The 26,029-nt window shown below is 38.6% G+C and overlaps 1 protein-coding gene across 2 annotated transcripts in view; it reads right to left on the bottom strand.

Moving 5' to 3' along the window:
- GNAQ (G protein subunit alpha q) overlaps positions 1-26,029 on the bottom strand; it is a 409,874-nt gene that overhangs the window by 16,118 nt on the left and 367,727 nt on the right. For both annotated transcript variants that reach the window (XM_043971286.1, XM_043971293.1), the window contains exon 6: positions 2,830-2,983. In XM_043971286.1, the coding sequence (XP_043827221.1) occupies positions 2,830-2,983 (154 nt within the window). The remainder of the gene's footprint in view (positions 1-2,829; positions 2,984-26,029) is intronic.

Genomic DNA, 26,029 nt, shown 5'->3' with positions numbered 1-26,029 from the left:
TGAGCATAAATCATGATATCTGATGAAATCTAAGTTATAATGAAATTATCATAGGCATCAAATCAAGTACAATATCCTGCAGGCGGTATTGTAATTTGTGAATTTCCAGTACATAATGGAAATGGTATTTCTACTTACTAAAGATAAGTATCAAAGTGGTATTGATTATTATTTTGATCTTACAACTGTGTGAAATTTATAATTTTACTTATATAAATACACTTATATTTGTTATAAAAAGAGCACAGTAAAATGGACTTCGGTTTTCCTTGATTTTAATTCATCTTATAAGGATTATGATGTTCTACCCAACTAACAAATATTTAGGTTCATTTCAAAAATCATTTTCTTTTACAGGGGACTAGTCGTGTGTGTGCAAGCGCTTGTGAAATCCCATAGTATATCATGTCTCTTTTGCACTTACTACTTTCTATATTATATTTACTTATGTACATGTCTCTTAATATGAAATTATCATAGGCATCACAGTTCTGAAAAAAAAATGTGCCTTAGTCACCTTATCTCCCACAGGAGCTATAGACACATTGTCTCACATTTTCTTTGAGGAGGGGTGGTGAAGCAGACCTGTGATTTCATCAGCAGAGTGAGAAAACTACCGATGCAAATATGCAACCATTCTGATATTTATGGTCTTACAGAGTTGACCAGGGCATTGAGGGGGCCAAGTGAATTGTTTATCAAATCTTTTATGAGCTACTATGAGCTTAATAAATATTTGCTCAATGGATGAATGAATGATGGGGAATAGGAGCAATTGGTAACATTATCAAATGAGGGGTGAATTAGGAAGGAAGAGTTGGTGAAACTGATGGTTATGGGAAGTTATTTGGAGAAAGGCCAAAATGAAAGGAATTAGGAAGTGATGGAGAAATAGGATGTTTCACAGGCCTCCATAGATATTCTACAACAGAAATAGCTAAAGAGTAAAAGGTTTGGTGCCGTAGGTTACAGATGAAGAGGATTGCCTTGAAATTTGTTTAAATCATGCAGGGTGGATTTGTCCACTTCCATTCTGCTCCTTCAGTGTTACTAACTTCCCAGCCTGTGTGGGAGAGGTGGTTGTTTAATTCTGGTGGTGGAGAAGGGGGCGGGGTAGGGATGAAGTATGACCACTTCATGAAGCATTCCAAGATCTGCCCTCTAATTGACTTGCACCGAATTCTAGTAATCGTTGAGCACTTAGAAGTTCAGGAGGCAGTTCAGAACCTTGTAGGTAGACACAAAGTGACAATTTCTCTTTCTTTGAGGTTTAACTTTTAAAAAATTTGTTGTTGTTGTTCGGCAAAAGTGTTTTCACCATACTGGGCTACTCCTCTCTTCCATAGTTTTTACTGTCCAGAGACAGAGTCTCAGGAATTTATGGCTCAAGGCTAGCACTAAATTAAGAGCAATAAAAGAGAAAGACTATTATGCTTAGGGAAGAATTTGCTTTTATAGGAACAGCAAAACATAAAGGAAAGTGTACCTACAAGAGATATGAGCCCCATTTCTTACTTAAGAAAGAAACTATCTCAGCACCTGGGAACATCTAGCCTATTATAGTGGAAAGAATATTAGACGAGGAGCCTGGAGACCTAATTCAGAGTTGTGACTCTCTTGTAGATAATTTAATTTCCCTTGGCCTCAGTTTCCCAGCACCAGTACAGTGCTTGGTACACAGTAAGAGCTTAATGAATGCATCTTCATTGAATTCTTGATTCCTTTGCTATAAAACAAGGAAAATGTACTCAATCTCTAAAATTGACTTCTAAAATTTTATAATTTTTCATATATTTACATTTACAAGTATCTGGTAAGCTTACATGCTTGTCATGTAAATAACATGTGATTTAATGTCTGTGAAGAGATTCAAGTTTAAATATTTAAGGTTGCTTATTCATTTATGCATAGTTATAAAACCAACTAACATTATTTTTTAAAATTGAGATTATAAAAAATAACTACCAATCTGAGGCCAACAGTCATCTTGAATCATATGTATATATGCATGCATGTGTGTGTATATATATATATGTATATATACATATATATATATATATATACACATATGCACACATACATATATATATATATATTTTTTTCTTTTGTTGTTGTTATTGTCATTCAGTTGTTTTAATTGTGTCATGACCCCATTTGCGGTTTTCTTTGCAAAGATACTAGAGTGGTTTGCCATTTCCTTCTCCAACTCATTTTACAGATGAGGAAACTGAGGCAAACAGGACTAAGTGACTTGCCCAGGTTCTCACAGCTAGTAAGTATCAGGGGTAAGATTTGAACCCAGGTCTTCCTGACTCCAGGCCTGGAGTCTACACACTCTATTCTATTCACTGTGGGACCTAGTCGCCCCTCTGTATGCATAGTATGCACTTAAATACTTGAAAGAATGAAGGAATGGACCTTGAAGTATCTGGTGAGCTGGAGGTGAGGGGGTACTTATAATGATATGACATTGATTAAAGCCACGAAGGAGACCCATCAAAATTAGGTTTCCCATTCGATTTTTTTTCTTCTTTCTTACTCCTTTAGATGATTTAGTATTACTTAACAATGTTCATTTTTCTAGAACTTCCGTTTCATTATAGAGAGTGATTTTCTAACATCATTAAGAGTAGCCAAAAGGGAAAACATTAATGGGCGATCTATCCATCATGATGTGCAGGCTTCCAAAGGCACTGACAGCACTGGCTGCATTGTAATGTAATAACTGGGAAAACCATCTCTTGCATCAGCTACTGCTCTGGAAAAAAAAAAGTATTAGCAACTAGAGTTCTACCTCTTTCCAAAATGGAGTGAAAGAGTTAGACTTACCATCATATTCTGGGAAATAGTCAACTAGATGAGAATACATAATTTTCTCCTCTAGAAGATCTTTCTTGTTTAGGAACAGGATAACCGAAGAGTTCTGGAACCAGGGATATGTGATAATTGTCCTAAATAGCGCTTTGCTTTCCTCCATTCGGTTCTGGAATAAAATCAGAGAAACAAAAAGTGAATTATGTGGTTACCAAATCTGCTGGTTTTATTCATCCTGCAAGGCCAGCCATTCTATCTCATGAATCTAATTTATGCAGCAGAGGGTTTTTATAGCTTCCAACAGAATTTGTTTGCAAGTGATTCATTCGATGTCTTGGCTGTTTCCTTTCTGCAAACTCACAAGCTAATGATGCAGAAGGAAATAATAATAACAATAGAAAGACATACTAAAAAAAACCAAAAACCTTTATGGTTGTGACAAAAAACTAATCAAAGCCCAGAAATACATATGTAGCTAGTTCACAGTCATATAACACCACTAAAAATTATCCATACTAAATCAAAGCATGAGAACTGATTTAAGAACTAGAAACCAGACATCATTTTGAGTTTCCTGGAATCTTGTGTTTTGAAGTTAAGCTTATTGTTTATGCACTGCTAAAACACTAGCTGGTCTAATATTTTTGTCCCAAATCACATTCATATTGATAATGTTATAAATATTTATTAATGTATATTTTTCTTGATATACATATACTGGGGATTACAAATATATGCATACATACATATAATAACATGTGTGTATATATCCCTTATTTTATATATATCTTTATATACTTATATTTAAATATATATTATTATTGTTGAGTCTTTTTTCAGATGTGTCCAACTCTCCCTGACCTCATTTGGGGATTTCTTGGAAAAGATGCTGGAGTGGTTTGTAATTTCCTTCTCTAGATCATTTTATAGGAGAGAAAACTGAGGAAAACAGGATTAAGTGACTTTCCCAGGGTCACATAGCTAGTGATTATCTTAGACCAGATTTGAATTTAGGAATATGAGTTTTTCTGATTTCAGGCCCAGGGTTCTATCCACTGGGTCACCTAGCTGCCTGTTTAAATATATAAATATAAAGAAATAAGATATCTTATTTTAGTATAATACATGTGATACAATGGAAAGAGCATGGAAATAAGGAGTCAGAAGACAATAGGTACAGATCCTAGCTCTGCCATTAACTGTGCAATGCTGGCCAAGGCCTTTCACCTTTCTGTCTTTAGTTTCAACTCTTCTGTAAAATAAAGGTCTTGTTCTAGATGACATGAGAGGTTCCTTCTGGCTCAAAATCTAGGATCCTTATAGTTATACTTGGGGCAGCTAGGTGGCGCAGTGGATAAAGCACCAATACTGGATTCAGGAGTACCTGAGTTCAAATCCAGCCTCAGACACTTGGCACTAGCTTTGTGACCCTGGGAAAGTCACTTAACCCTCATTGCCCCACCCCCCAAAAAAGTGTCAATTAAATAGTTATACTAATTTTAGAACACTCTCCTTGGTTATCGTATAGAAGAGATGCAAACATAAATTACTTGTAGCTACTGCACCTACATTTTTAGGTCTACAAAGTCAGCATTTGTTATGGCTCTTGTCAGAAATGTCCTTGAATGGAATTTTTCAAATCCCACAGGTTGGACAGTGATTGATCTGGTTGCTAATTAATACTAAGCAAAAGTCAAATAATTTTCATTCTTAAAATTTGTACCTGTCATGTAAGAGCTTCTTTTCTTCTTCTTCCCCACACAGCCTGACCAATTCTCTTTCAGAGTCAAACATTCCCTGGTATAATTATTACCAAATCCCATACATAGTAATGGTACATACAGCACACTGATTACTGGCCATGGAGTGAAAGGATGTAAATTCAGATCCTCTTTCTCAAGTCTTATTAACTATATAACCTCGGGCAAGTCACTTGATCTTCCTATGCCTCAGTTTCCTCAACTGTAAAATCAGGGGTTACTATTAGTCTTTGAGGTTCCTTCAAGTCCTTCTACAGGAAGCCTTTCCTGATCCCTCTTTATTCTAGTGCTTTCCCTTTGTTGATTATTTCCTTTTTATCCTGTATATTGCTTATTTGTACAAATTATTTTCATGTTGTCCTCCCCATTAATTTGTGGGACAGGGATTGTCCTTTACCTTTCTTTGTAACCCCAGCACTTAGCATAGTGCCTGCTACACAGTAAGTGCTTAATAATGTTTACTGACTTGAGTGATAACCCTATAACCCTTAAAGATAAGGCTTCTGATTAGTTCCTGGATCAAGAGTACCTTTTGGATCTTGGATTTCATTAATTTTTTTTTCAAAAAATTCCTATAAATTTAGTTGAATGAATGAATGATCTAGATGTGTTCAGTAAGTCTGGTAGTCTTGCTAAGTTTGTAACATTTTCTGCCTTGCTAATGTAGAATCATCCTTCTGTAATGTTCACAACACAGTGCAATAGAGGCAAAACAGATCCGTTTGCATAACCTTGTGATCCTTGTTCCAAGAAACCTCCAGGAAACTGGGTTCAGCAAACATGATTATTAGGCACTAAACATGTTTTCATTTTTGTTTGGTAAATTGTGCCAAGCAAGATGAAGTCAAAACAGCACACTTGGCTGTCAGCCTTCATGTTTCAAGTAGATTGTTCAAAAAATCCTTCCCTCATTATCTTTTTGCCTTCAGTTTTTTAAACAACTAAATACCTGTGGGACATGCAAAATGTTCCATTAAAATGCATTTGATACATAAAATAGTATTTCATTGTTGTACAGACTCACATTTCTTTGAATAAACCTCTTTAGATGGATATAAATTACAGAGTTGCTCATATTTGTTATACGCCCATACACCTTGAACAGCAAAAGCTAGTCTACAGAAACCACACCTACATCAGCATACCTGCTTACTAGAGCACTACAAATCACAAAAGTTTACAACCTCAGAGTTCAGTCACAGAGAAGTGAGTGCTTAGCTTGAGAGTCAAAAAGGCTTATAATTTTAGGTTTTAGCCAGAGTAGAGCAGGGGTCTTAATGACATATTTAAAGATACACAGACCCATGGAAGATTCTTCCTACCACAAGGAAGGCAGAATTATACGTGTTTCTTAAAAGAACACTGCCATATGATAGAGGTGCTGGGATCCAAATCTACATCTATATAGCTGACACTTGGTGACAGAAAATTCTATTTATATAATGTTTATAAATATAAAATTTGATTTCTTTTTTAGTGAATGAATGAAAAAAAAGAAATCTAATTTTATTTTTCATTACCCACTAAAAAGACTGTATTTGTTTGTCCCACCTCCTCCAATATGTTCCCTCTGACCTAGAGAAAGGACTGGAACCATCACTAATAATTCTGGAGCCTATGGTAAATACCACAAAATGCTTCTGGAGTAAACACAACAACAGGTACCCTAACGTTAACTTTTGACATTTGATGTCTAAGATCTTTCTTTAGTCATGGCTTTAAAATAGTCCAATAATTCTTAAATTTTCTCTCCTTGATCTATTTTCTAGGTTAGTTGTTTTTCTGAAGAGATATTTCCCATTTTCTTCTAGTTTTTCATTCTTTTGACTTTGTTTGATAGTTTCATGGAGTCAGTTTCCACTTCCCCACTTCTAATTTTTAAGAAATTAATTTCTTTAGTGATCTTTCGTACTTCTTTTCCTATTTGGCCAATCCTGCTTTTTTGGAGCATTATTTTCTTCATTACTTTTTGTACTTCTTTTATTAATAAACTATTAATTGTCTTTTCATAATTTTCTTCCTTTGCTCTCATTTCTTTATCTAATTTTCCTCTAAAATTTTGATTTTTAAAAAATTAATAAAGTATTTTATTTTTTTTCCGTTACATGTAAAGATAGTTCTCATCTTTTGTTTATACAAGCTTTACAATTTCAGATTTTTCTCCCTCCCTCCCCTCCCTTTCCCCTCCCCTAGACAGCAGGTAATCTGATATATATGTATATGTGTGTATATATATATATATACACATATACATGTATATACATAATAACTTTAATCCTATTTCTGCATTAGTCATATTATAAGGGAAAAAATCAGAGCACTGATGAAAAACTTCAAAATAGAAAAAAACAACAGCACCAAAACCAAAAGAAATAGTATGGTTCATTCAGCATCTATACTCCGCAGTTCTTTTTTTTTTTTTCCTTAGATTTGGAGATCCTCTTCCATCATGAGTTCCCTGGAACTCTTCTGAACTCTTCATTGGTGAGAAGAATATAGTCCATCACAGTAGATCAACACTCAATGTTGATGATACTGTGTACAATGTTCTTCTGGTTCTGCTCATCTCACTCATCATCAGCTCACACAAGACCCTCCAGGTTTCTCTGAACTCCTCCTGCTCATCATTTCTTACAGCACAATAGTATTCCATTGTATTCATATACCACAACTTGTCCAGCCATTCCCCCAATTGATGGGCACCCCCTCAACTTCCAATTCCTTGCCACCACATAAAGAGCAGCTATAAATATTTTTGTACATGTGGGTCCCTTTCCCCCTTCCATGATTTCTTTGGGAAAAAGACCCAAAAGTGGTATTGCTGGGTCAAACGGTATGCACAGCTTTATCACCCTTTGGGCATAATTCCAAATTGCTCTCCAGAATGGTTGGATCAGTTCACAGCTCCACCAACAATGAATTAGTGTTCCAATTTTCCCACAGCTTCTCCAACATTTATTATTTTCCTTTTTTGTCATTTTAGCCAATCTGATAGGTGTCAGGTGGTACCTCAGAGTTGTTTTAATTTGCATCTCTCTAATCATTAGAGATTTAGAGCATTTTTTCATATGGGAATAGATAGCTTTGGTTTCTTCATCAGAAAATTGCCTGTTCATATCCTTTGACCATTTCTCAATTGGGGAATGACTTGGATTCTTATAAATTTTGATTTTGAAAATAGAGTTTTTTAAGCTCTTCCAGGAATTCTTATGGGGCTTGTATCCAATTCATAGTTTTCTTTGAGGCTTTGCTTATAATTGTTTTGAATTTGTTGTCTTCTGAGTTTGTGTCTTGATCATCCCTGTCACCACAGAAGATTTCTTTTTTTTCTTTTTTGGTTGTTTGTTGATTTTCCCACACTATTCTTGATTTTGAACTTTATGTTAAAGTTGGGCTTTGTTCCTGGTGTGTGTCAGGGAGGGGCATTTTCTCAAGCTTCAGACTTTTTTGCATTGTTTTCAGAGTTAGTTATTGGATTTGGCAGCTTTTTAGTGGGTTCAAGGTGGTATGATCTGGGGAGAAGTATGGTCACTGCTCTGATCTTTACACAGGAAGAACCCCCGATGCCTTGGCATTGCAATGAATACTGTTTCTCAGGATCCCTGATCCCTTGTGACCAAAAGCAGTGCTGCCTACAAGGCTCCCACTTCCTTTTGACCAAAAGTTCTCCTCTTTACCCTTGAATAATGACCCCAAAGTGAATAGGTAATGGAGTTGCCAAAAAGTGTCTAGTCCTTCATTCAGTGCTATCACAGAGGTCCCAGTTGTCAGGTTGCTTTATCATTTCTTGTATGAGAGCTCCTGATGCTGCTGTTGCTTCTGTCTTCACCATCTAGTTTTTACTACTGGTGTTTCATCTACATGGGCTCTACCCCTGTGTCACAGATCTCTCTTTCCAATCTTCTAAGTTGTCTCGGACCAGAATAATGTCTCACTTTGACCTTTTGTTGGGTCTGCAACTTCAAAATTCAATTTGAGATGTTATTTTAAAGTTGTTTGGAAGGGAATGTTCAGACATCTCAGCTGAGTTATTTCTCTACTCTACCACCTTGGCTCTCCCACATTAACTTTTTTGTTTGTTTGTTTGTTTGTTTTTTTGCAGGGCAATGAGGGTTAAGTGACTTGCCCAGGGTCACACAGCTAGTAAGGTGTCAAGTGTCTGAGGCCAGATTTGAACTCAGGTCCTTCTGAATCCAGGGCTGGTGCTTTATCCACTGCACCACCTAGCTGTCCCCCCACACATTAACTTTTCAAGACACAAGTGCATAGACGTGTGTGGGGAACAAACAGAGCTAGGGATAACACTTCCAATTTTAGGATACATGATGCTCCAAGTAGCAATACCCTGGGATATTGTCCTTATGAGTAATGATTGCAGGATACCACAAGGTCACTTCTGATGTGGTCACCAACATGGGAGAGAACAGTGCAAGGAGGAGTTCATTTAAAGGGGGTGGGAAAGAGCTAGCCAATTAATTAGTTACTTCCTTTTAGACCAGACTAGTGATTTCTAATATTAGAATAAGGGAGTCCTGATGAGGGAATTTTCCCTACCAATGCAAGTCAACATATAACCTTAGAGAGCTGCTTGAGGCATTGAGAAATTAAGGGCTTTACCTAGGATCAAAGCCAGTATATGTTTCAGAGGCTGTGTTGAACCCAGGCCTTGTAAGTTCTCTATTTATGTCGACAGGATATATCTTTATTAACTCCCTATATCAACTGATCATTCTTCTTTTGTTGTGTTCTGTTGTTTGTTTGTTTGTTTGTTTGTTTTTGGCAGGACAATGAGGGTTAAATGACTTGCCCAGGGTCACACAACTAGTAAGTGTCAAGTGTCTGAGGCTGGATTTGAACTCAGGTACTCCTGAATCCAGGATTGGTGCTTTATCCACTGCGCCATCTAGCTGCCCCTTGATCATTATTCTTAAATAGGCATGGTGCTCAATTGTTTCTATCTGCTGAAGAATTACAAGTGCTATTAGCTTCTTTTAAATTTAGGGACAAATCACCATTTGCACCACCAAAGTTATGACTTTGTATAGGACCACTATTTAGGGAAGTGGTGTCAGACTCAAATAGAAACCCGCAGGTTGCAGGCTGGACAACTCTGGGTTAGGGCACAGTGAGCAAATTTTCACAATGTTTCAGACTGTGGAACTTTTAGAGGGTAGAACATCATCTATTTTACCTAGAAAAATGCAAACTCACTTGAAAACAATAGTCATGGGGGCGGGGGCGTAGTACTGCATGCCTTGTCTTAAGTTATGCATTTTATTTTACCAAGGAGGAAGTTTCCAAGGATTCATTCAACTCAAAGAACAACAACAAGAAGACAAGAAAATGAAATGACAATGGAAAAAGAGCTTGTCAGAATTATGAAAGGACAGCTTTGAAGTTGTCTCCATCAGGAAGGATAAACTAGATGGAAAATCTCATGTCCTAACAGCTCTAATTGAGACTCAGTAGAAAGAAACCTACCTCTATCATTGTGTACACTGACTAGCATTTTGTACACTATCATTAGTTTGTTTGTTTGTTTGTTTGTTTTTGGTAAGGCAATTGGGGTTAAGTGACTTGCCCAGGGTCACACAGCTAGTAAGTTGTCAAGTGTCTGAGGCTGGATTTGAACTCAGGTCCTCCTGACTCCAGGGCCAGTGCTCTATCCACTGCACCATCTAGCTGCCCCTTACACTATCATTAGTTAAAAAGACATGGATTTAATAACAGATTTAAAGGTCCACTGATCTATGGAAGACTAAATCACATGAAAAACACAGAAGTTATATATGTTTTCTCTTGTATATTTCCTTATAAGCTCTCCTTCAGAAACCCACACTTGCATCTTTAATAATTTTCACACTTCATGCATGCCCTGTGTCATCTTTATAGATGAAGCTTTGAGTAAAGGAAGACTGATATGAGAGGGTACTGGATTTAGAATTAGGAAGAACTGAGTTCAAATCCCGATTCTGACAGTAGCTATAGGATCCCGGAGGCAAGTCACTCATCCTCTTATTTGTAAAACGAAGGGACTGTATTTTTTTTGGCATTTCTAGCTTTAAATCTAATATTCTACAATCCAGGATAAAGACAAATTTAATAAACTATGATAAACTAACACCTCTTTAAAAACACTGAAAACAAATTCATCTTGCTAAAATACATTTATCATGCCATGCCTGTTCAAAACTTTCACTGGTTCTTCACTGCCAAGGGGACACAGTTCAAATTACTTTGCTTGGCATTCAATGGTCTTCACAATGTCCCCCCTATCTACCTTTACAGCCTAACCTCCAACTAGTTCTCTACATAAACCCTTTGTTCCAACCAGACTCATTATCTTGGCATCTCCTAGTCCCTGTTTCCTACTCTGCAAAATACAGAAGTGGGAGTAGATGATTTCTGAGGTCCCTTTCAGTTCTAAATGTACGTTTCTATGATCCTGTCCCCAGTTAATATAATCCTCCCTCTAAGCTGTTTATACCTCCCTTCCCACCTCTTTGAATCCCATCCTTTAAGGCCCAACTCAAAGGCTTCCTTAACAATTCAGCTGAATAAACATATTAAAGTGGTAGGGCTAAAATAACAAGATGTGAAACAAACAGTCCTTGTCCTCCAGAAGCTTACATTCTCTTGTGGTTTATCCTTCCTTCTCAAAGGAGACCAGTGACATCAAGAGGATGATGTCATGACTTACAAGGGAAAGGGATTTAAGTGAGGCAGGGCTGTGCAAAGTCACAAGCCTTACTATCTCCTCCAGAGTTTTCTGAGTCTAGTAGCAAGACATAGGTCAGGAAGACTGGAGATGGCACCAGATGCAGTGGGAGACCTTGGCCTTTTTAAGCCAAGGTCTTTTCCAGTTCTCAGTTTGTCTGAGGCATTGCCTATTCAGTAATTAAAGGCTAGGTAAGAATGAAGGCAAAAGATGGCCTAGTTTGCCTTCATAAAAGAACCAATTTAGCAGAGGAAGACCCTCAGAGTTTCTGGCCAGAACCAAAATAATTGCTATTTACATTCATTCTGAGCCATGAAAACCCAAATAATGAGCAAGTAAGGGCACTTACATTCTCATTCTCTCTCTCTCTCTCTCTCTCTTTAAAGGCAATTGAGGTTAAGTGACTTGCCCAGGGTCACACAGGCTAGGTTGAATTTGAACTCAGGTCCTCCTGAATCCAGGACCAGTGCTTTACCCACTGTGCCACCTAGCTGCCCCTTACATTCTATATTCTATGTGAAAACTTCTTTGATCAATCAATCAATAAATCATCATTTATTAAGCAACTACTAGGTCAATGATCATCCCAGATAATGGGGACTATCTCCTTCTTTGAACTCTTTTAACACTCAGGGTCTATACCATTCATCTAACTGAGAAAACGATATCATCTTATGCTATTAATTAGTTCTTATGTTGCTTTTCCCCAGATATTGCCAGAGAGACCAGAGACTGTGTCTTATGTGTTTTTGTCCCCCACAGTGCCCAGAATTGTGAAATGCTCACAAAAAAGGTACCCAGTAAACACTTACTGGTCAATTGGTTGCAGATGAAGAAAATTAAATCCAGATGAGGGACATGTAATTGATTTACTGACAACAAGAAACACAGTTACTGTGTACAACTAACCATGGATGAAGGCAGCTGTGGCCTAGGAAGCACAACTGGCTTCTAGTACCCCAACTCCAGGGACCACCACTTACTCCCCAATCTAAGTTGATGGTGATGTGGCTGATGGCCATAAGTAAGAGGGTCAAATCAATGTAAAAAAAATACAGATAAGGCATAACTATATTGGTAGGAAATATTACAGAGACCCTGGGGAAAGAATTCAAAGAGTTTTTCCTTTATAAGCTCATCATGTTGTATGTACTTATAGGCCAGTAAAAATAAATTCATTCCCCATATGGTCATTTGGTTCTTTGCTCTTCTGCATGCCACTGTTTCAGTGTCACCCTGATCAAGAATCTTCATCAATGGGGTAGCTAGGTGGCACAGTGGATAGAGCACCGGCCCTGGAGTCAGGAGGACCTGAGTTCAAATTTGGCCTTAGACACTTGACACTTACTAGCTGTGTGACCCTGGGCAAGTCACTTAACCCCAATTGCCTCATCAAAAAAAAAAAAAAAAAGAATGGGGGCAGCTAGATGGCGCAGTGGATAGAGCACTGGCCTTGGAGTCAGGAGTACCTGAGTTCAAATCCAGCTTCAGACACTTAACACTTACTAGCTGTGTGACCCTGGGCAAGTCACTTAACCCCAACTGCCTCACTAAAAAAAAAAAAAAGAATCTTCATCAAGAGATCCAGTACTTAAGTTAAAACCAGGACAAAAAAGAGGTAGATGGTGAAACAGGAGGATGGAAAAAGACACTGAAGAATTTCAGCACAAGGAGGCCATGAACATTCTGGATAAAATCATTCATCTTTTCCTCATTTTGCTCATTAAGTAAGAAAAGTCATCCTGTAGGGAATGAGAGCATTTCCTTTTGACTTAAATCTTATTATGATGAAAAACTTAAGAATATGCAACAATCTACGCAGTCAAACCAGATTGGTGTATTGATATAACATATAATTGTATGTTTAATAATAATAATTTAATTGGAATGATCATACAGATAATAATAATGATGAATTTTAATTAATTTATATAAATTTATCTGAATGACATTGGAAATATGTTGAATAATAATGAATTTTTTGTTTAAATGAATTTATAATGAGTCATAAAGTTTAGATTGCAGGTAGGCATACATTATAATCCACTGCTTGGAGAAAATGAGGTGCTACATACCCTATTGCAAGGACCCTGCCCTCACTTTGGCTTTAACTCTCTCTCTCTGCAAAAGCAATTGTAAACACAAATAGCCAGCCAATCAGCTTCAGTGACCCCAAGTGAAAACATTTTATAGATGAAGAAACTCAGAGAGGATCAATGACTTGCCCACATTCACACAAATGTCTTTGGTGGGATTTGAACCCAAGATTTCCTGACTCCAGGTCTAATGTCCTCAGCATCATACCTCATTGCTTCTCCATGGAAAGTCTGATGGAAAGCTCTGTAGAGTTAGCTATTTCTCACATAAATACAAGTGCATTTGTGCAAATGCAATAAATACATCCCTCAGAAAACTATCTCCCCCCCACCAATGTAGAGAATATCACACTGGCCAGAGCCCTCAATTTCTTAACAGTGTCTTATATAGAATAGGTAAAGCAGAGTAGAATGAAAAGCTACTGGCTTGGAGGATCCTAGCTCTGACACTTATAAACGGAGTGACCATGGACAAATCATTTTATACCTCTGTGCCTCAGTTTCCTCATCTGTAAAATTGTTGATTCACACATTTGATTTCACTGGCATAGGATCTTCCAGGGGAGTAAAACCCTTGAACCAACAAGCGTCAATAATAGCTGTATAATTTACAGTTTTGCTCTAAGTAGCTTGGGATACAGGACAGCTAGATGGCGAAGCGGTCTACAACGCTGTGCCTGGAGTCAGGAAAACTCTTCTTTCTGAGTTCAAATTTGGTCTTGGTCATTTACTAGCTGTGTGACCTTGGGCAAGTCACTTAACCCTATATGCCTCAGATTACTCATCTGTAAAATTAGCTGGAGAAGGAAATAGCAAACTACTCCAGTATCTTTGCCAAGAAAACCCTAAGAGGGGTTATGAAGAGTTAGACGTGACTGAAAAACAATGAAACAACAAGCTTGGGCCACAGAGAACTTCAGTAACTTGCCCAAGATCTCACAGTCTTCCTGACTTAAAAATAGTCCTCCATCGTGCATCTCATCTGCAAAGAGCGAATGATAGTACTTCTATTTCACAAAGTTGCTAGCAGAAAAGCACTTTGTAAGTCTTAAAGGACTACATGAATGTAAGTTGTTATATTAACATGTTTGCTTAGTTGAATTGACTTACTGAAATGTCTTTGTTAGCACACTTGCTTTATTTGAAAGGCCACAGTTGAATGCCAGGAAGTCTTCCCTTTGGTAAACTTTGGCTCTATAAATTCTGCATATCCTCAAAATGCAAATAGACCGCTCAAGTTAAAAACAGAAAAACAAGGATTGAAGATAATAAACGAATCACTAAGTGCCTAACCCCAGGATTCATCAGTTTCTCATAGGAAGCCTACAGAATTGGCAGCCTTTCTTTTGTCTCCAGTGTTTGCCATAGTACCTGGCACTTAAATGCTTGTTGACTGATAGACTGGTATCATTCAGAATTCTCCAGTTAAGAGAGTTAGCTCCTTTTAACCAGCATTAACCATGAACTTATTGATAAGCACTAAATCTCGGAGATTACACAAGTACTCTCGAGTTGTTGGTTTTTTGGGGGTTTTTTTTGCCAATAAGTAGAGAGAGAGAGAAAAAAAAAAGAAAATGAAGTGGATTTCTCCATCTAGATGAGTAAAATGCTTTATCTTTATTCAGTGTTTCAGCCTTTTCAATAAGCTTTTGCTTACATGTCCTCCCCTGATACCCTCACTATAGTTCTATGAAATGTGAAGGGTGGAGAGAGAACCATTATTTCAGTTTCTTTAAATATGGGGAAGCTAAGGCCCAGAAGAGTTAAGTGATTTGCTCAGTGTTACTGGGTCAATAGTGTCTGAGTGCAGACTAGAACACCTTGACTCCTAGCTCAGAGCTCCATCTTCTACCACCTCACTAAGGAGTGGACAGTTGGCGATGATGCAATATTAATAGCAGGAGACTTCACTGAGCCCTCTGCTGAAAAGCTGGATGAAACCATTAGTTATACTCAGACAAGCAAAGGACAGATAACAAGCCAGTGGAGACGATTAATGAGTATGTCTGGGAAGTGCTTTGTAACAGTGAGATTGCTCAAGAGAAGAAAACATTCAGTGTCATTTTATAATGTTTTTTAACATGGATCTTCCGAGTTAGACACTATAGTAACATCTCCAGCCTACACGGTTCATTTTGATGCCTACCAGCTAAAACTGTTTTACATCTCACGAAGTGAAAAATGCACACAGAAGGTACATTTCACATTTTTTAAAGAATGTCTTTTGTTTTTAAATATCAATCAACATGCTTTTAGTGGGCATTTACTATGTGTCTACGCACTGAGGATACCAAAAAAACCCCAAACCCAACCCCCCCCAAAAAACCAATCCCTGCTTCTGAATACATTCCTTCTCCTGAATACATCCCCCTTCTCCCTCCACTACCCAGAGAGCCAGCCTTTGTGAGAAAGGTCAGAAAAACAGAAAAGAGCCAATCATCAAAACTAAGTAGCATATTAACCAAATCTGACAGTACATGCAGTGTTCCAAACCCAGAGTCCCCCACCTCTGCAAAGAAGGAGGAAAGGTGCATTTTCTCATCTTAGAAAGTGCATTTTTATTGGCAATTTTTACCTCTGTAATTAAGCTAAAGAACCCTAAGGTAATAATAGGGGGAGGGGAATCCCAATTCAGTTCATTCAATAAGACCCTATTTTGTACATTCCCCTTTACTTTTGGGGGGGGGCAATTGGGGTTAAGTGACTTGCCCAGGGTCACACAGCTAGTAAGTGTGAAGTGTCTGAGGACAAATTTGAACTCAGGTCCTGCTGAATCCAGGGCCAGTGCTCTATCCACTGTGCCGCCTAGCTGCCCCCTCCCCTTTATTTTTTAAAATTGTTGTGGCAAGCTTTGCATGACTCCCAGCTCTACCTAATTAAAGTCTAACATACAACCAGATCTTTAAATGCTCTATTTTTTTTTTTTTAAAGATCAAGGCTGGCTGACCCTGCCTTTGATTTAATGCTCTGTAGCCAAGGCAAATCCCATACAAAATGTATTATCATTTGCAGCTTACCAAGACCTCAAACCATTTGGAAAACTAAGTCACTGACAAGAATTTTGGGTTTAATCTATGTGTTTTAAGGAGTTATTTCATTTTCAAATGACTACTGGGTAAATAAATGCAACAGCCTCAGAGACAAATAATTCTAAAGCCTTAAGGGAAAAATTTGCAGACTAGGTCATTTGTATGTTTTTTTTTCTTCCACAATTATTCAGGATAAAACTGTTTGTTTTGACTTTGTATCCTCCTCAGGATCTCATCATTATGTGTCCTATCTGATGTAAACACTACAATAATGCAAAACACATTTTGTGCCAAGTTCCTGTTGCTCTCAGGGAGAGAGAAGGGGAAAAGGAAAAAAAAAAAAGAATTGACATAAATCTGTTCACTAAGAATACTCTGAAGAACGGTTTTTTGTTTTTTTTTTGGTGGCAAGTGCATAGTGTTGATTTCAAAAGTCCTATGGAGGGCACCTAGGTGGTGCAGTGGATAGAGCACTGGCCCTGGATTCAGGAGGAACTGAATTAAAATCCGGCCTCAGACACTTTACACTTACTAGCTGTGTGACCCTGGGCAAGTCACTTAACCCGAATTGCCTCATCAAAAAAAAGAAAATTTAAAAAGTCCTATGGAGGTTAGTTTCTGAGGTGCTGTCCTGATCTGCTCTTTGCTTCACATTCCTGGTCTAGTTCTAAAATGCAGAATCAGAGTTATAATGTGTTGGAAGGAACTTTGGAGGCCATGGAGTCTAATCTCCTCCTTTTCCAGGTGAAAAACTGTTTTTCATAGAGGTTAAATGACTTTCTTTAAGGTCACACAATAAGTAGCAGACCAGGACTCAAACACAGGCCCAATGACTTCAGTACAGGTATAGGATTCTTTTTACTTTACCATATTTCTGGCTAGCCAGTTTTTTTTGTTGGGGTTTTTTGTTTTGTTTTGTTTTGTTTTTTTGCGAGGCAATTGGGGTTAAGTGACTTGCCCAGAGTCACACAGCTAGTAAGTGTTAAGTGTCTGAGGCCAGATTTGAACTCAAGTCCTCCTGAATCCAGGGCTGGTGCTCTATCCACTGCGCCACCTAGCTGCCCCCCTGGCCAGTTTTTTTCCCCCAATTTCTCCGGGCCTGTGTTTCAGAGGGTACATTTTTAAAAATAATTACATGAAGCTGAAAAAGTATCTGGGTTTTTGATGGTTCCACTCACATGGAGAGTATTTTTCCAAACATCACTTTCTCACCTTAGAATTATCATCATCCATCCATCATCCATCCATCCATCCATCCATCCATCCATCCATCCATCCATCCATCCATCATGAAATCTCTACTATATGTAAAACACTGTGTTAGGTGTTGAGGGAAATGGAAAAATAAGACTCAGTTTATGCCCTCAAGGAGCTGAGAATCTAATATGAGACTTTCAAAAACAGCTATAATCCAAGTTAAAATAGTACACATCCATAAGATAAGCACAAACACAGTGCTATGAATTCAAATGAGGGATCACTATCAGTTTAGAGATTTTATGGAAGAAGTATCATTTATGCTATGCCTGTAAAGGTGTTTAGGATTTCAGAAGATGGGGACTGGGTACGTAGAGAACTTTCCATACAAAAAAAGCCCAAACAACTCAGAGTAATCAAAGGATAGAGCATGTCCAGGGGATGGGAAATAATTCAGTTAGGTTGGAGTGTATAGTATATGAAGGGAAGTATAAAAAAAAGCTTGATAAGGTAGACTGGAGTTAGACCACACAGTTTAAATGTCAGACAGAGGAGTTTGGACTTGATTCAGTAGGTGATGGGGAGTGCACTAGAGTGAAATGATTAGAGTTGTGCACTAAAAAGATAAATTTGGCAGCCTTGCATAGAATGGATTGTAGTTGCAGAAGGTGAGAGGCAGGAAGATGAATTAAAGAGCTATTGCAATAGTCCAGGTGAGAGATAACAAGTTCCTGCACTAGTATGGTAGCAGTGGGAATGAATGAAGGGGACAGAGGTTAGAGATATTATAGAGAGAATTGCCAGACTTTGGCAGCTGATTTCATCTGGGGAGTGGGGTGAGGAAGAGGAAAGATTGAAAGATGATGCAGAGAATGGGTACCTTGAAGGATAATGGTACCATTTATAGAAACAGGGATGTTGGAAAGAAAATCAGGTTTTGGAGGACAAATGAGTGGATTTAGACATGGTATTATGGAATTAGAGATGGAAGAGACCTCAGAGGCCTTCTAGTCCAAACTTCTTATTTTATAGATGGGGAAACTGAGGTCCAGGGAAATTAAGTGACTTGCCCAAGGTCACACAGGGATTATCAGAGGTGACATTTTTAACCCAGGTCCTCTAACTTCAGAGTCAGTGTTTTTCACACTATTGTACATTCAGACTCCAGTATGATATAGGGATAGGGATATGGGACTATACCTGTAATTTCATTGGTTAAGGGACTTCCCAGGGAAGGACATTTCCTATACTAACATAGAGAAGGTGGTACTTTCTCTGCAATTTATAGTCTTATACCATTTCCTTGAACCTTGAGAGGTAACACACATGTGGGAATTGGGATCTCAAGACAGAGACTGGGAAGAGACACATAGAAAGAGTTGAAAGAATTGAGTAGGTAAAGAGAGAAAAGATGGCCAACAGAACAGAACATTAGGAAATGCTTATGTTAAGGCAGCAGGAAGAGGAAGAGGAACCAGTAAAGGAAGCTCTCAATCTAAAGCTGTCACTTCTCCCTCCCTCTTGACATTAATTCCAACATACATAGCCATAAACAGAGAACATATTAATGGAATTAATGGATTATGGTATTCAACTTTGCCTCCCAGCAACTCCTAGTCCATTATTCAGATTGGTCAATGGGCATAGCAGTGACAGTAATACCAAGCCTAGTGGGATATAGGCTGAATAATGTTATCTTAATGCTTTTCTTATTTGGGAGTCAGTAATAATTTGAGATCAAACTTGGCATATTCTTTTGGCATAAAGATGACTCCAGAAGGTTTACATATAATTTTACATATAATTTTGGCATATGAATACATGTATGGCTCGTACACCGGATGTTTATTAAAGAAATAAAATGGAACACATTCGGTTTACACCTCCAAGACAGGCTTTGTGAAGAAGTGGGAAGGTTCTTGATCTTCCCCCAGATCACGAGTTGAGGCCTCTTTAGAGAGAAAGAAGTTTGAAACCATTTTTTTTTTCTTACTAGGTTGTGCTATTAGGAAATGAGAATGTATAGGAAGAGAGAATGTAGGAAAGAAAAAGGGGAAAGCTGAGGGGCAGATAAAAGGAAGGTTGTAGGTGAGGCAGATAGGTAGAACAGTGGAGAGAATGCTTGGGTCAGAGTTAGGAAGACTTTATTTATTTATTTGTTTGTTTGTTTCTTTATTTTGGGCAGGGCAATGAGGGTTAAGTGACTTGCCCAGGGTCACACACCTTGTAAGTGTCCTGTCAGGCTGGATTTTGAACTCAGATCCTCCTGAATCCAGGCCCAGTGCTCTATCCATTGAACCACTTAGCTGCCCGCAGGAAGACAATTTAAAATGCAACCATAGACACTAGCTTTGTGAGCCTGGGCAAGTCAGTTAATCTCTGCTTCAGTTTCCTCATCTGATAAATGGGGATAATAACAATACCTACCTCTCAGGGTTGTTGTGACATTCAAATGTGATAATATTTGTAAAGTACTTAGGATAGTGCTTGGCACATAGTCGATACTTAATGAAAGGTGATTTCCTTCCTTTCTCCCAAAGGAAGGCAAGAACTATATGCTAAGAGACTATATGCTGAGATTCTCTTTGTAGGTCAGATGCTCATGGAAGTTCAGTGTTTTTCTGGTGCTTTAATTTAACCAAGTCAACAGGGAGGCACTTATTTCCATAAACTTTTCTGTCACTATAAGGATCTTAGATCTAGAGCTGGAAGATATTCAGTGTTTGCTAAGAACATCTTAATTTTGTTGAAGAGGAAACTGAGGCCCAGAGGGATTTAAGTAACTTTCCCAAAGTTATACTGGTACCAAGTGGCAGAGTACTGAGACTATCTCCTGGCTAAGTATAGTACTCTTTCCATTGCACCAAGACAATCTCCTGGGGCTCATTCTAAAGCTTACTCATGTGGCCAGTGCCGTTCCTTTCCCAATCATGGGTCACCCAAAAGCCACTCTATGTCCAAGGTACACTTAGTTCTGCATCCACAGCTCATGAGTCCCCACTGATGTTTCATTTTGTTTCTATTCAGACCAAATATAAGACACATTAAAATGTATTTAATTTAATTAAGGAGCAAGTTACCATAAATGGTTAAATCACCTATTTCTTTTTGTTTTTTAATAAAGTTTTTATTTATTTATTTTGGTTTGGTTTTTTTGCAGGGTAGTGGAGGTTAAGTAACTTGCCCAGGGTCACACAGCTAGTAAGTGTCAAGTGCCTGAGGCCGGATTTGAACTGAGGTCCTCCTGAATCCAGAGCAGGTGCTCTATCCACTGTGCCACCTAGCTGTCCCCTAAATCACCTATTTCTAAGATGGTTTCTCTTTACCTACACATGTTTCAAGGTAGGTAGTACTGGTCTCAACTGCTACCCCCATATCACACACAGCAAGAGTAGCATGTAACTCACTCTTAGCAGGGTGTTAGATAATAGTCCATAGCAGCAGCACTGGGTACACTGGGTCTTCAACAAGCAACTCAGCCAAACAGAATTAAGAGCAATAGTCATGGGCAGCTAGGTGGCGCAGTGGATAGAGCACCGGCCCTGGAGTCAGGAGAACCTGAGTTCAAATCTGGCCTCAGACACTTAACAGACACTTACTAGCTGTGTGACCCTGGGCAAGTCACTTAACCCCAATTGCCTCACTTAAAAAAAAAAAAAAGAGCAATAGTCATTATGAGCCAAGCAGTCCAAACTGATTTCTTCTCCTGTGACCCCATACCTCCTGGTTGCAGTCTGTTCTGGCCATCTGCCTCTACCATTCACGTTGGGGTATGGCTTTTGTCTGTTCTACACAGCACTTCAGGCTAGGGAACAATGGGCACCTCTCCCAGTGGCTGCCCTATCTTTGTCCTTTCCTCCTTTTACCTCCTGCTCCAGTTTTCTTTATCATTTTTCTTCCAGCTTGGCTGTCACACAGGGTCTACTGAACACCACACACAAACTCACCACTTCTGCACTTTGTTTCATTTCAATCATCCACATCGAACCTCTTAATTGGAATAAACAAATCTCTCTTTTCACATCAGGACCATTGCCATTCACTTTCCATATAATCAGGCTCCATATACTGAATTCCTTTAATGCTTATTACATCAATCTTTCAAATGCCTAAATCATTTTTACTCTGGTGTTTCTCTGAACTCCTGCTGACCACAGTTATGTATATGTGGATTTTCCAGGATAGGGCTACTAGAATCTTGGTAGAAAGGGATCACCACCTCCTTGCTCTATGACGTGATATCTCCTGGTCCTACATGACACTGGCCTTTTTTGAATTGCCATATCACATCGCAAACTCACATCTAATTTTCTGTCAACTATTATCCCAAGGTCGCTTTCATCATAACTGCTTTCTCTTCTACAGGATATTTATGGGTCAGATAACATCTCTGTGCTGATGTAGTTTATATTTCTTCCAAGTCAAATATCATCTTTTTTTTTTTTTTTTAGTGAGGCAATTGGGGTTAAGTGACTTGCCCAGGGTCACACAGCTAGTAAGTGTTAAGTGTCTGAGGCTGGATTTGAACTCAGGTACTCCTGAATCCAGGGCCAGTGCTCTATCCACTGTGCCACCTAGCTGCCCCGTCAAATATCATCTTGATGGATACTCCCTATATTTAAAATCTCTTTGAGCCAATCATTTCTCCCATCAGTACACAGTGGAAGAAATTTTGGTAGGATATTTCAGAGCCTGTGATCTTTCTGGTGAATTGAAGTCAGAAGAGGAATGGTGGAGTATGGTGGAGGGTGGGAGAGCAGATGCATTCCATGACCACACTCATGGAGACACCAATAAAAGCACAATATTTTGTGGGAAGCAGGTTGAGCTTCTCTACCAATACTCACCATCTGTGTCTTTCTTCCTGATGCAGTATTGATTTATTGCCCTGAATCTCTATTCTTATAACCAGGTTCCCACTTCATCTTCAACTCCTTGGATTTTCATGCTCTGCATAAATCCTGGTACCAGGTACTTGATCTCGCTTTTTGGTTTAGGTCTTTTTAAATCCTGATTAAGTCCATCAGTTCATAAGCATTTATGAAGCACTTACTATTTGCTAGGTATGAAGGATCTGGGATTCAAAGATAGGCAAAAAATGTTGTGGGAAAGTAAGAGGCACAGGTGAGGGAGAAGAGAATTCTGTGTTCAGAGGACAAGTATGGAAAGACAGGAAGACAAGAGTCAAAGCATGTGTGAAAAAAGAACAAATCCAGTGTACGCTATGTTGAGGACTTTACACCATGTTGAAATAGGGAAAGTGTTAAGAAGACTGGAAAGGTAGGAAGGGGCCATCTGGTGAAGAGTTTGACATTCTAGAGAACTTTTTTCTTGGCAAAGATACTGGACTAGTTTGCTGTTTCCTTTCCAGATCACTTTATAGATGAGGAAACTGAGTCAAGCAGGGTTAAGTGACTTGCCCAGGGTCACATAGCTAGTAAGAGTTTGAGGTCAGATTTGAACCCAGGAAGATGAGTTTTCCTAACTCCAGGCCCAGTACTCTAACCACTGTGCTACCTAGCTGCCTGACTTGTGCTTTAGGAAAATCACTTTGGCAGCTGAATGGAAGTTAGACTGGTAGAAAGGAGAGACTTGAGACAGGGAGATCAATTAGACTATCACTATTGTGATAGTCCAGGCAGGAGGTGATTAAGGTCCTAGCTACAGTGGTAGCTGTTTGAGTAAAGAAATAGGAGAGATATGACAGTGGAAATGACAAGATTCAGAATCTATCTTTTTCTCCAGAAGGGGACTCTTCCTCTACCAAAAGGATGCTTGCCCTAATCAAGAGCACATACATACCTTACCCTAAACAGGATAGGACAATGAACCGTCTAGCTTACCTTTAGGATTCATAAGTGATTATTATTTTCTGAGAGCTCACCTTTTACTTCCTCTGAAACCAAACCAAACCAGAACAAACATAGAAACAAAAACCAAACCTAGATATCCAAAGGCTTAGCACAGAATAAAGAAATGGAATACTATTGCTTTGTACTTCTAGATCAGTTTTTGTGAAGATGTAGAATGGCTCCTCTTTAAGTGATTTTTTTGGAGTGGGGCAATGAGGGTTAAGTGACTTGCCCAAGGTCACACAGCTAGTAAGTATCAAGTGTCTGAGGCTGCATTTGAACTCATGTCCTCCTGAATCCAGGGCTGGTGCTTTATCCACTATATCACCTATCTGCCCTCTCTTTAAGTGATTTTTGCTTGAAACTGTCTCAGCTAGGGTGTTTGATTGGGATAGAGGTGTCATTATTAAATGATGCTTAGTAAATAAATATCCTTATAGATAGGTGGAATGGAAAAGGGAGTGCCTGATTAGTACAAATGGTGAATCCCATAAAGTAGCCACATTATTTGAATTTTCATTGAATATTTCCATTGAGTTGTAACCAATTGCCTTATTTTACATATAATTACAACTCTGATTAGTGTGAATTCAAATGATGCAACTACTTCACAGGATTCATTATTTGAACTAATCAGGACCTAGCTATTACAGAGATTGAAAGGATTTAGCAATTGACTAATCTTTTTTTTTTTTTTTAATGAGGCAATTGGGGTTAAGTGACTTGCCCAAAGTCACACAGCTAGTAAGTGTTAAGTGTCTGAGGCCAGATCTGAACTCAGGTACTCCTGACTCCAGGGCTGGTGCTCTATCCACTGCACCACCTAGCTGCCCCTTGACTATTTAATCTAATGTGGGAAGCGAGGTTGAGGATAGATTGAAAGATGACTCAAAAATTGGGTGACTTATAAGGATCGTGCGTCTATTCATAGAAATAAGGAAGTCAGGAAGAATAGCAGGGGTTTTTTGGGAAGAAAACCTACACTGTTTTAAGTCCCATTATGGGACTTAAATTATGACTAATTCTGTAGCAGAAGGATATCAAACGTAGGACCCTGAAGAATCCTCTGGAAATATGTATAGATCAAAGGTAGAACTTGACTGAGTTTGCATCTGTTGCCATCTAAATGAAAAGCACAAAAACCAAGCTGTTTGCTTATAAGGCTAGGTTCCACTGCATTAGCAGATTACTGCTGGGTTGAGCCATTAACATACAGAAATCCACTCAAAAGAGCCAGTGGAGAGGAATTTACAGGTTAGGCAGGCAGCCAGTAATAATCCTTCCACTCCTTTGGCTTGGTTCCTTTTTCATAATAAGGGGAAAAATGCTGATAGATCCCATTGGAGGGCTCCAGAGAAAACAAGTGACTACTAAGACAGAACTGGAATTAAACTTTGTGTTGCTTTATTACAAAAAACAACAGTGAATTAGTTATATTTAAACCACCAGGAAGCATTCTACCTCGTTACCTGGCTCCTTTCAGTACTGAAAACCCACATGCCTGGAATCCTATGATTACCCCGGGAGTTGGGCACTCCACCTTGTATCAGGGGGTGCTCAGGAATAATTCTAATCTCTGTTGTTCTCAGAATGTTGCTATACTTATCTATCAGTTCTGTCCCTTTGTGGGTGGAAGATACTCACTTTTAACAGGTACATTTAAAAAGTTCAAGAGACAGATTCTGGGTAAATAGTAATTTTGTTAATCATGCTAGCATTTTGTTAATAAAAGGAGTGGTCATTTGGCCTTCTCTCTCTTGGACCAAAGACAAATCATGGCAATGAGCTCTCAGTTTATATGCCTGCAGGTCAATCCCTATGCCAGAAATGCATTCCTTCCTCAACTCTGCCTGTTGAAATCTCTCTCCTTAAGGCTCATTCCAGGTGCTGTCTCTTCCATAAAGTCGTCCCTATTGCTCCTAGCTAAGAGAGTATTTCCTCCCTTCTCCAATATTCCTAGGATATTTTGCCTGGATCCAGAGATACATTGCTCCTTCCTCATTCAATGTTGCATTCCCTTAATGAGCACATTATTTTTTTTTTCCTCTAGCAGACTGTGAGTTCCTTGGGGGCAAAACCGTGTTGATTTTCATTTGTGTAACACCTAGGATAGTGCTTGGCACATAGTAGGAGCATAGTAAGTTCTTGCTGGTTGGTGGATTGATTTATATACCAGAACTATTATCACTAGAGATATGATCTTCATAAGTGTCATTTTCAGAATCCTTTCTTTATCCCCCTCCTTCCCTCCAAAACCATAGACATGGATAGAACAAGTGTGACCCATCATCTTTTTGAGAGAGATTATCATCCAGTAGAATACAGACAAGTAAAGAGTTAGGAGGGTGAGCATCAAGAAATATATTAAGAGATGAAAATAAGTTTGGAAGCCAAGAAAGCAGCAGCTCCAGGTAAAGGTGCTACAAATAAGGCAAAAAACTAAGGTCTCAAGTCTAGGAGGAAGACTTCTTTTCTCTGTAGTCCAGGGAGAGATTATGTTGTAGGAAGAACCCTGAATTTGGAGTCAAGAGGAAGTGGGTGCAAATCCTGCCTTTGACCTTTA

Source organism: Dromiciops gliroides, chromosome 1 (assembly GCF_019393635.1).
Source record: "Dromiciops gliroides isolate mDroGli1 chromosome 1, mDroGli1.pri, whole genome shotgun sequence".
Taxonomy (NCBI): domain Eukaryota; kingdom Metazoa; phylum Chordata; class Mammalia; order Microbiotheria; family Microbiotheriidae; genus Dromiciops; species Dromiciops gliroides.
This window is presented reverse-complemented; position numbering and strand designations above follow the sequence as displayed.